This window comes from Lipotes vexillifer, unplaced genomic scaffold (genome assembly GCF_000442215.2).
Source record: "Lipotes vexillifer unplaced genomic scaffold, Lipotes_vexillifer_v1.1 scaffold240, whole genome shotgun sequence".
Taxonomy (NCBI): domain Eukaryota; kingdom Metazoa; phylum Chordata; class Mammalia; order Artiodactyla; family Lipotidae; genus Lipotes; species Lipotes vexillifer.
The window spans coordinates 8,794,198-8,806,944 of record NW_006797481.1 but is presented as its reverse complement, the minus strand read 5'-3'; the positions used below and the strand labels follow the sequence as shown (position 1 = coordinate 8,806,944).

The window sequence follows — 12,747 nt, the reverse complement described above, 5'->3', positions numbered from 1 at the left end:
GGAAAGAGCAAAGAACCAGGCAGTAATGTTCTAGAGATGGGAGGTAGTGAAGGTGTCACATAAGATTACTTGGACAGGGGAAAATAAATTAAAAGTTGATGTTAGGAGATAGAGGTTCCTGAGCCAGTCCATTTCGGTCAGAAGCCCAACGGGTATATGGATTTTTTTTAAGTGTACAACATTCAATTAGATTATTATAAACAATCTTGAACAGACTTAAGATCTCTTTATAAAAATTATTAGCTTACCTACAAACAAGAGTGGGTGCTATATGAATGGCAGACATTTATGTCTCCCCATTGGGCTTTTTTCTTTTTTTCTTTTTTTTTTTTTTTTTGCGGTATGCGGCCTCTCACTGTTGCGGCCTCTCCTGTTGCGGAGCACAGGCTCCGGATGCGCGGATCAGCGGCCATGGCTCACGGGCCCAGCCACTCCGTGGCATGTGGGATTTTCCCGGACCGGGCCACGAACCCGTGTCCCCTGCATCGGCAGGCGGACTCTCAACCACTGCGCCACCAGGGAAGCCCTGGGCTTTTTTCTGAACCATCTTCAGTCATTTATCCAAGAGGCCTCATTCACATGGTGGGGGTACGGGGCCACCCTGACCGCCTTCTTTCTTTCTCCAGTACAAGCCCCCCATCTACCACTTCTACAACCACATTGTTTCCAATGACAGCACCGTGATCGTAAAGAACCAGCCTGTGAACTACTCTTTCTCCTGCACCTACCACTCCACCTACTTGGTGAACCAGGCTGCCTTTGACCAGAGGTAAGCTGCTCCGAGAGCGGAGGGCGGGCTGCCTTGCGTGTGTTCTGCAGTCCCTGTCAACCAGGCATGTTTCAGTCCTTATGCAAAATTCTCTCCCCTTTTCAGAGTGGCCACTGTTCATGTGAAGAACGGGAGCATGGGCACATTTGAAAGCCAATTGTCTCTCAACTTCTATACTGTAAGTGGTCTCCAGGTCCCCAGTGTTACCCTGGGGCCTTTCTAGGAGATGATGGGATGCTTCCTCAGCATTTGCTCTCCTCTAAGCTGTATGCAGACCCCCATTCTTGAATTTGAACTGAGACGTAAGCTTTGTTCTAGCTTTAAGCCTCTTTAAAGACTAGATGCAGCAGACATTCAGATTCATAGACTGGATGGAAGAAAGGAAAGGTGCCACAGAGAAAAAAGGGCAATCTTCCCATTTCACAGATGAGAAAATTGAGATAAGAGAAATCAAAGGTCAATAGGCAGTAAAGACAGCCAAGGTCTAATTCTTAATCAAGATTAGTTTCCACTACAACCCCCTCCAGAGATTTATATTTAGGATCCAGCTCTTGTTAAAACATCTGCACAGACTAGTGAGCTTCCTACCTGGGGCAGGGCTAAGGGGAGAGGTTGGGGTTGGCTGCTGCCGCCTAGGTCTTTGGTCTCCAAAGCCCTTTACTTAGTGGGCCTCCTCTTTGTCCAATTTGGGCATGCTGCCCACATTGACATCAAAGCTAAAGGCACTAAGAATAAAATGCTCCAGAGAAACTAAATATGCAATGGCCATTAGCCCAGCTGCCCTCCTGTTTAGATGGGGTGCTCTGTTTTTTAGACCTGCAGCTACCAGTGAGGGGACATGCATATAGGAAATGGCCCAGCTGGCTAAAGGAAAATGCAGGCAGAAATAGAAACCTTTACTTCCAACATTAGAACTGGAAGATAGCCTTAGAGGCCACCATGTACAACCCATTCATTTTGCAAAGGAAACAACTATATTACCTGGAACTCCACTGACCTTGAACTCTTTGAACTTGCTTTACCAGCTCCCTGGAAGCTATTAATCTTGCTGAACTCAGAAGGTGAGAGCTAGAAGGGATCCTAAAATAACCTAGTCCATTTTACAGCTGAGGATCTGAAACCCAGTGAGGAAATGATCTGTCCAGGATCCCACAGGTGGTCCAGAGCAGTACCCAGTCTGGAACAAGGTCCCCTAACATTGGTCTACAAGGCAAACTTACTATGCAGGGAATGAAGCTTAAGTTTCATGACCCCTCACTTCCACAGGCCCTTTTCAAGGCCCTGTGTCTAATTTTGTATTCAAAGTTTTGATTCTTTTAATTAAAGAGGGCTCTCTAAATAAGCTTCAAGGTCCCACAAAACCTAGATCTGCCCCAGGCTACACACCACTAGTGGATAAGTCCTGAGAAAAGGAAATTCCATACAATCCCTTGACCTATAATCGGGGGGGGGCAAAGATAAATAAATAAACATAAAAAAAAAGTAAATGCTAAAGATACGCTACTGGTGGGGGGGGGGGGGGGGGGGTTAAAACAGTGTGGATCACCAGGGTGATGAAAGGATGGCAAAACCACTGTAGTAACTGATGAAGGTTATCCAGAGAGGAAAATAAGCTTCACACATTGACAACAGCCTCAGGGGACATCCTGATGACAGGCTGTCTTTACTGCTGAGTCCCTGTCTGGAAATACATGATTGCTGCTTTAACCAGATAAAATTATAGCTATGACCCTATGAAGGTTTTACCACAGTTGGAAATGGAGAGGCACCACAACTGTCAAAAGTCATCATCCCCCAGCAGTTATGTGGAGCTAAGTTTCAGACAGAAATATCAAATCTTATAACTTTTTTAAGAAAAAACAAAAATTAGGAAGCATGTCCTCAGCATCACCCAGACCAGCCTCTAGATGGCTAGACAGACTACTTCCTTGAACTGGTAGAAATGAGACTAAGGCCTTCCCTAGGGCCCACCGAGATCCTTATAGGACAAACAAACCTTGGCAACGAGGGGGCTCTGAGGTTATAACCGAGACTTTTGTACTGATTAACATTCCCACAATGGGCTCGGTTTCCTGTGCCTCAACCATGAGGTTGGTATTTTTCTTCTCCCTTCCTCTGCTTTGAGAGCATTCTTGTGTGTTTCTGAAGCAACAGCTGCTCGCTGCATATATTTCCATCAAATTACCAGAGACCGAGCTGTGCCCTGTGTGGCACAATAGAATCAATGCTCTGCTGGCTGCTTAGGATTCTGAGAGCTCCAAATGCCAGGCTCTAAAACCACCAGTTCTACTCAGCACGCTTCCTCTCTTCTTTCTCTACCCCCTTCCACTCAATTCTGCCAACGGTCCGTGGTTGGTATTCTCGGTAAAGTTATTTTGACTCCCAATCCGAGATAAGGGAAGGTAGTCAACCTGTAGGAGTAGCCTAGCACTGTGGTTAAGAAAATAGGCCTTGATACCAGACCACTGGTTTGAAGCCAGTTTCCACCATTTACTAGTTGTGTGACCTTGGACAAGTTAGTTAACCTCTCTGGGCCTCCACCTATGCATTTGTTAAGTGGGGATAATAATAGCACTTATCTGAGAGGTTTGTTATGAGGGTTAATTGAAATAATCCTTATAAAACCCTTTCCACAGCGGCCTGGCAGCAAAGTAAATGCCTGAGGAAATAGTCATTCTCACAATTGTAAGCTTTGACCTTGTTTAAAGTGGAAACTGAGAACTCCTAGCACCAGCACTGTTACCTTTATAGGGTTGAACATCAGTGTCAGAGAGGGATTAGGTTGACTTCTATTCAATCAAAATGGTATTGACTATTCCTTTTAGTTAGACAGAGACAAATGCCAAAGCTTGGGATGGAACTAAGAAAAGCAATAGAGACCAAAATCATAGACTTCCAGAGTCAGAACAAACCTCAGAGGTGATTAATCTTGACCTTCCACCCAATGCCCCAAACCCTTCTGCAAGGCTGCTGAGGGATGGGTACCCCACCTCTTCCAAGGGCAATGGCAAGTGGGACCTTCTCATGTTAGGTCAGCATGTGAAATCTAATGTCATAAAATCTGACATTCCGAACTGTGGCCCACGGGTCCTTGTTCTGTCCTCTGAAACGATACTACATGTTACGGATGGTCCTTCAACTAGCTCAAGCTTGTCTTTATCTCAAACTAAACATCATCCCATTCTTAATGGTCCATTCATCATCCTAGTGACTCTCTTCTCTGTATGATTTCCTGGGTTAATGCCCCCATTAAAAGGCAGAGCCCAGAATTTGCCAAAATAAACTGTTCGGGTACTAAAGGGTGAAGCTATCTGGACATAGGTCCCTAATTTTCATGTTACAAAGAAGGCAGGGGGAAATCACACTGAGTATTGACTCACTGTCAGGTGAGAAGTGGAAAAACTGACACTTAAAAGCGTTTTGCTTCAGAAATTGAATTAAGTGTGCAGATTCTGTGCTCCCCTATGTAACATAATCAGGAAGCTTCCCCTGCAAGTGGAGGTATTATTCCAATATTCCAATTCTTGGTTCCCGGGAGATGGGGCCAGGAGAAGCACCTCTGGCTACACTGGAGACGGCAGTCTATGATTTTGGTCTCTATGTAGTGCAGTCTCCTGGACATACATGTGATGTCCTCATCCCTTCTAAGATGGCACCAGCATCCTAGGAGGTACAGCCTCTCTGGTCCCGGCGGGTCTCACTGTGTCTAATGTACCTGTGCCTTTGGGTTGTTCCTCCCCACTCCCGTCCCGATTCATCCGCTCCTGTCAGACCCAACTGCTCAGTCTGACAGATCATAATGCCCAGTGTCAATTTCCTTCCAAAGAATGCCAAGTTCTCCATTAAGAAAGAAGCGCCTTTTACCCTGGAGACATACGAAATCGGTTCAGATCTGTTTGCAGGAGTAGAAGCCAAAGGGTTAAGCGTTAGGTAAGTGTGTGTTCTTAATGTCTGTATTTATAAATACAAAGAAGAGGAAAAAAAACAAACAAAAACAGCCCAGAGGCATCTTAATCACCCAGTTTCTAGGCATACAACTCCCTAGCTCACAGTGATGAGTTTTGTTTCATTTCCAGGTTTAAAGTGGTTGTGAACAGCTGTTGGGCCACACCTTCGGCTGATTTCATGTATCCCTTGCAGTGGCAGCTGATCAGCAAGGGGTAGGTACGGCTCTCGGGACCACAGGGCTGAGAGGTGGGGCTAGGTAGATCCAGGGCTGCTCTGGCTTGGGACAGCTTGGAAGGAAGAGGCAGAGCCTGTTGGGGTCACATCGGTGACTTCCTCTGTGCTTCTAGACTGAGTACTGATACCAGGAATCACTAACATAGTGCTTTCTAGGTACCAGGTTCTGTTCTGAGAGCTTTATCATATACTAACTCATTTGCCTTACAACAGGTAGGTATTATTACTATCATCCCCATTTTCCAGGTGAGAAAACTGAGGCACAGGAGGGGTTAAGTAATGTCACATAGTGTACGTGTGTGTTTATGGGGAAGTGGGCAGGTTGGGTTCAAACCCAATCAATCTGACATCAGAACCCTGATGAGAACTAACTTAGATATCCATGTAAAAAGCTTAGTATATAGTACCTAGCTGGTATTCAATCAATTTTAATAATATCATTGTTTTTATTTACTAATAATTTCATAGGTAACGGGGAGTTCTTAAAATTTGGAGTAGAGGACTAAAGTAATGGGATTATAGTATAGAAATGTGATTCTGGAAATCACACATAGGGTGGTTAGAAACAGAACATGGGAGGTAGAAATACCAGATTAGAGGCTGTGGCAGCTCTAGAGCCGAAAGCGATAAGACCTGAATCAAGGTTGTAGCTAAGTGAATGGAAAGAAGGTCATCCAACATCACCCAAGGGAGGGAGAAGCAATAAAAATTTAGCAACCAATTGGATATGGTAGAGGGAAGGACAGGGCACAATGTCTGAGGAACATGTGACAAAGAATGCTTTCTGCTGTTGCACCGTGAATTGTGAAGATGAGAAATTGTGTGTCGTAGGCTCCTAGGGAAGAGGGGTTCTGGATAAGGGAGTTTGGATTCTCGTTGAGTTCAGGGATGACATATTGACCTTGAGATGACAATTGTCTAGAAGCACTTAGAATTGTAACTTTGGAAAACAAAGGAGAGGATGAGTTAGACTAGAGATTCAGGCGTCATCCACACAACAAACAGGAAACACAGAAGAGGCCATTCCCCAAACCAAAGCAGACCAGTTACACTGGAACCATCAGGGCTGAGTAAACACTGCTGCCAGGGACAAAGATGATAAGATAACAAAGGTGAAGCCACTTTGGATCTTCATCTATTTTTATTTAACAAACACTTATACAGCCCTTGCAACATACCAGGCATTACTCTAGGTAGGTGCTTTACAAATACTAATTTATTTCAATTTCATTAAACTTCCTATGGAGTAGGCAGTATAACAATCACTATTTTATACGTGAGGTAACTGAGGCACAGATAAGTTCAGAAACTTACCCAGGGTCTAAGCTAGTAAAGGGATGGATGATCTGGGCAGCGTTATCTCTTGATAACACAGGGTAGGACAGGCCAGCAAGGCCCACACCCAAGCAACCCATCTTCCTGCAGAGATGGGAGCGTAGTTTGGGTCCTTATTTCACATCTGTCATTGAATGATTCATTTAGGTTCTGTTGATGATGGTGCAAATCAAATGACCTCAGGGAGATTCTGAAATAAATTACTGACCTACAGGGACCTTGAAATTACCAAGAGGCACTGGGAACCTCTCTCAAACAATAGCCACACAAGGGCAAAGGCTTCTGCCACACCATGGAATCATCTCCTCAGATAGTTCTAGTGCCCCTGCACACCTAGTGGATGTGTGATATGGCAGAAAAGGGAATGCTTGTGACTTTGGGGTAGTCGCTACAAGTGGTCCTCAAACTCGTGTGCACAGGAATTCCTTTGGGTATCTGCTACGCATGCAGACACATTGTAAACCTACAACATCAGAAGGTCCCTAGGTGAACCCTGGGACACTGCATTTAAGCACAGCCAAATTAAAGACACCCTGACCTAGTTGCAAATACTGCCTAACTGAAATGGCCCCTTGAGGTTGGAGATAATTGCACGAAGACCAGTGCCAAAGGGGAGAATTAGAAAGGCCGCTCCCATAACCTCCCAGATGGTTTTGGTTCACACCAGGCCCTTTGGAAGGAAAACCCAGTTTTCAAGAGTGCCTGGAGAGATTAGAATAGGAATTTTGATCTCAGGTGGGGAAGTGATGATGGTGTGAAAGCCTGCCGTGGGCGTTGCACAATCCCGAGATACCTGTCACGGAGGGACAGGTGCCACAGCCAGAGCCAAGAGGCAGCAATGCCAAGGCATCTAGGCCTGCCTGTTACTTGCCTCCTTCCTGCCGCCAGCAAAGCTCTGCTTTACATTGTTCCCACTGTCTGACACCATAACTGGACACTCCAGCAGCCAGGAGCTATTTTAAGGACTTAGTCTTGAGTTCGTACAAGGATCTCGGGTTTAATGACCGAATGATCCTTCAAGAGTCTTGTTTCACAGCTCAGAAAATGCCCCTAGCTCTTGTCACTACTCAGAGGCCACCACAAGCAGATCCCAGCTTCTGGCCCTGGTCCAGATATAAGGTGCAGTTTTCATGGCTCGTTTCACTCACTCTCAGAGTTAACATCCCCTCCATCCTACCTCTGATTTGGCCCCTAATGTCTGGTTCTGATGGACTGGGATGGGGGAGGGTCCACCATGAAGTTTCCCTGGGGTGACTGCACTGCTCCCTAGTGTGTGTGTTGAGTTGGAAGAAAGATAGAGTCAGAGAAACACGCCAGGCGGGACATGAACTTTGGGTTCCACGGAGGTGCTGTCCACTGGTCTTTAGCTTTTGAACCCATAGACCTTTGTTCCGAAGAGGACAGGTTCTGGAGCTCATTGTCACCTGCATAGAGGCCCTCACACTCTATGGGTCTCGCTGTGCATTCCCAAGAACCACTGTGTCTGTTCCCAACCTGGCTGAATGTCTGGCACTTAAGTAGGGAATCCATATGTGTTTGGTAAATGAAAAGGTATTGTGCTTAAATCAGGCTTTCCCAATCTCGACACTGATGACTTTTGGGGCTGGATCATTCTTTGTTGTGGGGTCTGTCCTGTTCCCTGTAGGGCATTCTGCAGCATCCCTGGTTTCTACCTTCTAGGTGTCAGGAGTATCTTCCCCCCAGTCATGACAGCCACATGTCAAATTTCCCCTGGGGGGCAAAATGGCCCCCAGGTGAGAACACTTGGTTTCGACAAATGCCCATCTATGTCATTATTTTTTCTTTTACTGCAGTTGTACATTTGGGACTCTGAAACTTCCCTAATATTACACTCTCATTATAGAGAATTAAAAAAAAAAAAAAACATAAAGGTGAAAGAAGAAAACAAAAACTGTCCATAATAGCCAGTGTTAACATTTAAATGGTATCCTTCCAGCCATTTTTTTCTGTGCTCATATTAAAAATACCTTTACAAAGGTAATTATATAATAGAATAGATATAGCGCTTAAATAGTACAATGTAAATTCAAATTCCCGGTGGCAAAACCTCACAATACACACACAGCAATATGTTGGGTGTGACCTGGGCCTAGGTGGCTGTGAGTGCACTTTGGGAAATGCCGTTCCCAGCACCACCATCTTTATTTTGGACATATGCTGGGAGTCTGTACGTATCGCAGTCCTCCGGAGGACATTGTCTGGGGGGTTTCATTTCCTGGGGACAGAGGTGTGGTAACTTCCAGATGTGTGGCTTCTCGTTAGTTGCTCCACCCTTGCTGTACTCTATCTGTAGAATGGGGATGGTCACAGCCATCTCATAGCTCCTCCAACTGACCCCAAAGAAATGAGGATAAGTGAGGTGCTGCCACAGTGCTTTAGAAGGATAACGTGCTGTGTAAAAGCCCAGGGGAGGCCGTGCGTGATTTTGCCTCAGACGCCCCTGCTGGAGTTCATGAGATGACCTTGTCTCTCCCCCTTCCCTCCCCCGACCGCGTGTGCTCCAGCTGCCCTACGGATGAAACCGTCCTCGTGCATGAGAATGGGAGAGACCACAGGGCAACCTTCCAATTCAATGCTTTCCGGTTCCAGAACATCCCCAAATTGTCCAAGGTGTGGTTACACTGTGAGACTTTCATCTGTGACAGTGAGAAGCTCTCCTGCCCAGTGGTGAGCCACCCTTCCCGGAATGAGAGTATTACCTGAGGCTGTGAGGGTGAGGGGATGGTATTTGAGAAGCTGTATTTTTACCTGGGAAATTGTCAACAGATCAGTGTAGATGTGTGTGAGGACATACTGGAGGAAAGGCTGCTGAGGGTAGGGGCAGACGTACCAGGCGTGTCTGCTCCACCACAAACAAGCTACATGGTCTGGCCCAGGTCACTTAACCCCAGAGCCTGGTTTTCTCATCCTTAAAGATAGAGTGGTGATGAGTAATGGCGGCCCTTCTCTTTTCAGAGAGCAGTGTTAGGGAAAATGAAAGCAACAACAGACATGGAGATGCTTTGAAAAAGTTAACAGGACAAGGGAGATTCAAAATTCAGCTGGTAGCAATAGGCTGTGGATGGAAGTCGAAGGTAGGTATTTTTAGCTCTTGACTTACCAGCCTAAACGTCCATCTCGGAGACTTAAGATGGACAAGAGAGAGGTTGCAGGAATTCGCGATGTGAGGTCACAGCTGTTCCGACCACGTGAGAGGAAGGGCCCAGCTTCCCAGACATGTTTAGCAGCTCATGCAGGAGGGTCAGTTTCCCCTCCGCTTCCTCCGCCAAGAAGTTGCTGCAGAATCAGTCAACATGAGTAATGAATTCAGGTGGAAGAAAATTTTCCATTGCGACCAGGTGTGAACCTGGTCCTTCGAGCAGTGGTTCCAAAGTGTGGTCCACACTGCTTCAGCATCACCTGGGAACTTGTTAGGGATGCAAATTCTCAGCCCCCCACCCCACCCCCTGGCCCCAGACCACCTGATTCAGACACTCTGGGCGGACCCAGCAATCTGCTTGCATTGCCTATAGTAACCAACAGAAATAAGATGATAATCTCTATCTCTGTTGATTCATTTAGCCAGACAGTGGTCACTTACGGGCACAAACAGAGAAAGGGAAAGGAGAAACATTTAACGGTTCGTGAAAGGATTATTATTGGCACTACATTTAAAAAAGGAAATGAACCAGAACACATTTTGCGTGTATCCACGTCTCAAATCACAGTGATGAGAGTAACTATGGGTAAAAGCCTTACTTCTCATCAAAAGAAACGGAGTCAGTTCCTCCCACATGCAATGTGGATTTGTTCCAGCTTGAAGAGTTAAGGACAGAAAGATTTCTTCCTTTTCTCAAGTTGGAGAAGCAATGAAATACATCTCTCTGGGTTATAAAAACAGTAAGGGAACTAATGTCTGAGGCCTGGGGAATTTTGACTCCGTCAACTTTGTGACTTCTTAAAAAAAATCTCTTTTCTCTCCTGTGTTTGTTTCTCATCCTACCTCTCCCCTCGGCTTCTCCTGGGTCTCCAGACTTGTGACAAACGAAAACGCCTCCTCCGGGACCAGACTGGGGGCGTCCTGGTCGTCGAGCTCTCCCTCCGTAGTAAGCTTCTCTGTTTTCCAAATGGTTGCCCTCACGCTGGGCTGCGTCCACAGGCACGGCCAGTTTGAGCATTTTAACTGAATTGCCAAACCAGTTGTGCCTGTAGACACAACCTTTACCTGCAACGCCTCTCCTCACCTGGGGGGTGGGTAACTCACGCCTGATCAAGGAGGTTTGTTAACTACCCTGGAAAGTTCGGTCTGTGGCCTCAATTCCAATGCCCCCCAGGGACTAGGAAGTGCTGAGCTTCCACACACAGTGTGCAGGTGATAATAATAATAGAAAATGAAACGTACTGGGGCGTCCAGGGCACATCAACAAAACTAGTAAAGGAGCTGGGTGGGCCCTGGGGTTTCAGAAATAAAGGAGACCCACACAAGCCCTGTCCTCAAGAATGTACCATCCAGCAAGGAGGGAGATACTAAATGCTAAGGGAAAGGGAGATTACTGTCAGTGGGGGTGGAAGAGGTAGGGTCTATGGGAATAGATGGGTAGGCAGCTCAGCGTAGTCAGGCTTAGGGAGGACCTCTGCGAGTCATCTTTAAGTCTGACCTCAAGAGTGCTGTGACATCAAGGGGGAGGCAAGGCCTGGGAGCTTTAGAGGACAGTCACCCAACTCTGGTCAGGAGCCCAACCCCATCTGCTGCCTGATTTTGTATGACCTGTAAGCTAAGGGCAGTTTTTCCTTTTTATGTGGTTGAAAAAAATCAAAAGAAACAATATTTCATAACACACAAAAGTTATATGAAATTCAAACTTCATTGTATATACAGAAAGTTTTATTGGAACATAGCCACACTGGTTCATTTAGGGCCTGTCTGCAGCTACTTTCGACAGCGTCAAGTAGTTGCAATAGAGACCGAGTGGCCTGCGAAGCTGAATAAGTCTACTATCACCCGCCCTTTTCAGAAAGTTTACCAACCCCTGCCATAGAGAGCCGAGATGAAAATGGCGTGAGAGATGAAGCCTTTGTCAACCCTGCAAGAAACTTTATGCTAAAGACAATGGGAGCGGGTTGGTTTCATCAGGGGAGAATCCAGTCAGGTTCGTGTTCTAGGAACGCAGCTCTGAGACTTCTCCCTCTGTGATCTTTTCTTAAACCTTCTGTATTCTTTCTTTACTCACTACAGGCAGGGGATCCTCCGGTCTCTATAGCTTCTCAGGTAAGGAAAAGAGACAGCTCTGGGCAATGCTTTTAACAGGCAGACGTGTGTTTTAAAAGAGGTTTACCTTTGGCCCCAGCAAAGCCTTTACCTGAATGAGTTGGAGGGGGATCGGAGGTCGAGAGGTCTCTCTTCAACCAGCCCCTGAGCTCTGAAGGGAGGGAGGAGCTGCGGGCAAGCTGGAAGCAGCAGAGCTGGTTCCCTCACCCCCCCCCTACCATGTCTAAGCAAAGACATCACCAGGTGGTTCCTCTTGGGTTTCTGTGTTCGGAAAACGTGATTTTCGATGATCTGTTCATTCCACAAATATTTCTGAGTCCCTTCTATGACCCTGCCCCTCATGAACTGAGTGACCTTGGGCTATGACCCCACTCCTGCATTCCCCAGTTTCCTCTGTGAAATTGGGTTATTAATTGCCCATATCATACACAGAAGTTGTTGTGTGGATTAACTATTACAACTAAGAGCACTAAACAATGCCCAGCAAGCAACAAACATCCAGTAAAGATCAGCCATAATTACTGACTCTGTACCAGGCGCTTTTCTAGGCAGTGTGACTGCTGCAGTGAACAAGGCAGGCAAGGCTCCTGCCCTTCCTAATATGCGTGAAGCATGGTGGGTGGGGCCGAATAATGATTTAGACAGCAGTCCGGGAAGCATCTTAGAGGAAGAAGCATTTCAGCTAAGACCCAAGATCTCACCAAATGATGCGAGAAGATGGGTCAGGCAGTTCTATTTATAAACAAACTCACAGATGTAAGATTTGCTCTCACAATTACAGGAAATCATGCAAGCCAACTGTTTGAGACTCTCAGATGCACCATCTGGAGTCTACAGTGAAACGCACCATCACTGTATTATCGAAGTTCAGGTTCCCATCTGTCAGAGGTCCCTATCCTAGGCTTATCTGTTGGGTTCTTTGTACTGATGAAAGTGAGCTATGGAAACCCCAGAGGATGAACAAAACTATGTACAAAATGTGCAGAGTTTCATGAAAACCTACTTAACGTCTTTGAGTTGACTCACTTATGTTGAGTTGACTCTTTTGTTGAGTTCTCCTTGCTCCTTGTCGAACTGTTTGTCTCCTTTCCTGTCTGGTCCACAGATGTTCTCTATCACCTCATCGTGATGCTGGGGATTTGTGCTGTGTTATAAGGGAGAGCCAGGCAGGCAGCTGCAGTTCCTCCACCCA

General features: G+C 46.2%; 1 protein-coding gene across 1 annotated transcript in view; it reads left to right on the top strand.

Annotated features, from left to right (window-relative positions):
- TECTB (tectorin beta) overlaps window positions 1-12,747 on the top strand; it is a 14,859-nt gene extending 2,112 nt beyond the window's left edge. The window contains exons 3-10 of the mRNA XM_007469628.1: window positions 627-769; window positions 875-947; window positions 4,596-4,699; window positions 4,846-4,929; window positions 8,812-8,974; window positions 10,320-10,392; window positions 11,523-11,555; window positions 12,661-12,747. Of these exons, the coding sequence (XP_007469690.1) occupies window positions 627-769; window positions 875-947; window positions 4,596-4,699; window positions 4,846-4,929; window positions 8,812-8,974; window positions 10,320-10,392; window positions 11,523-11,555; window positions 12,661-12,710 (723 nt within the window). The 3' untranslated portion in view covers window positions 12,711-12,747. The remainder of the gene's footprint in view (window positions 1-626; window positions 770-874; window positions 948-4,595; window positions 4,700-4,845; window positions 4,930-8,811; window positions 8,975-10,319; window positions 10,393-11,522; window positions 11,556-12,660) is intronic.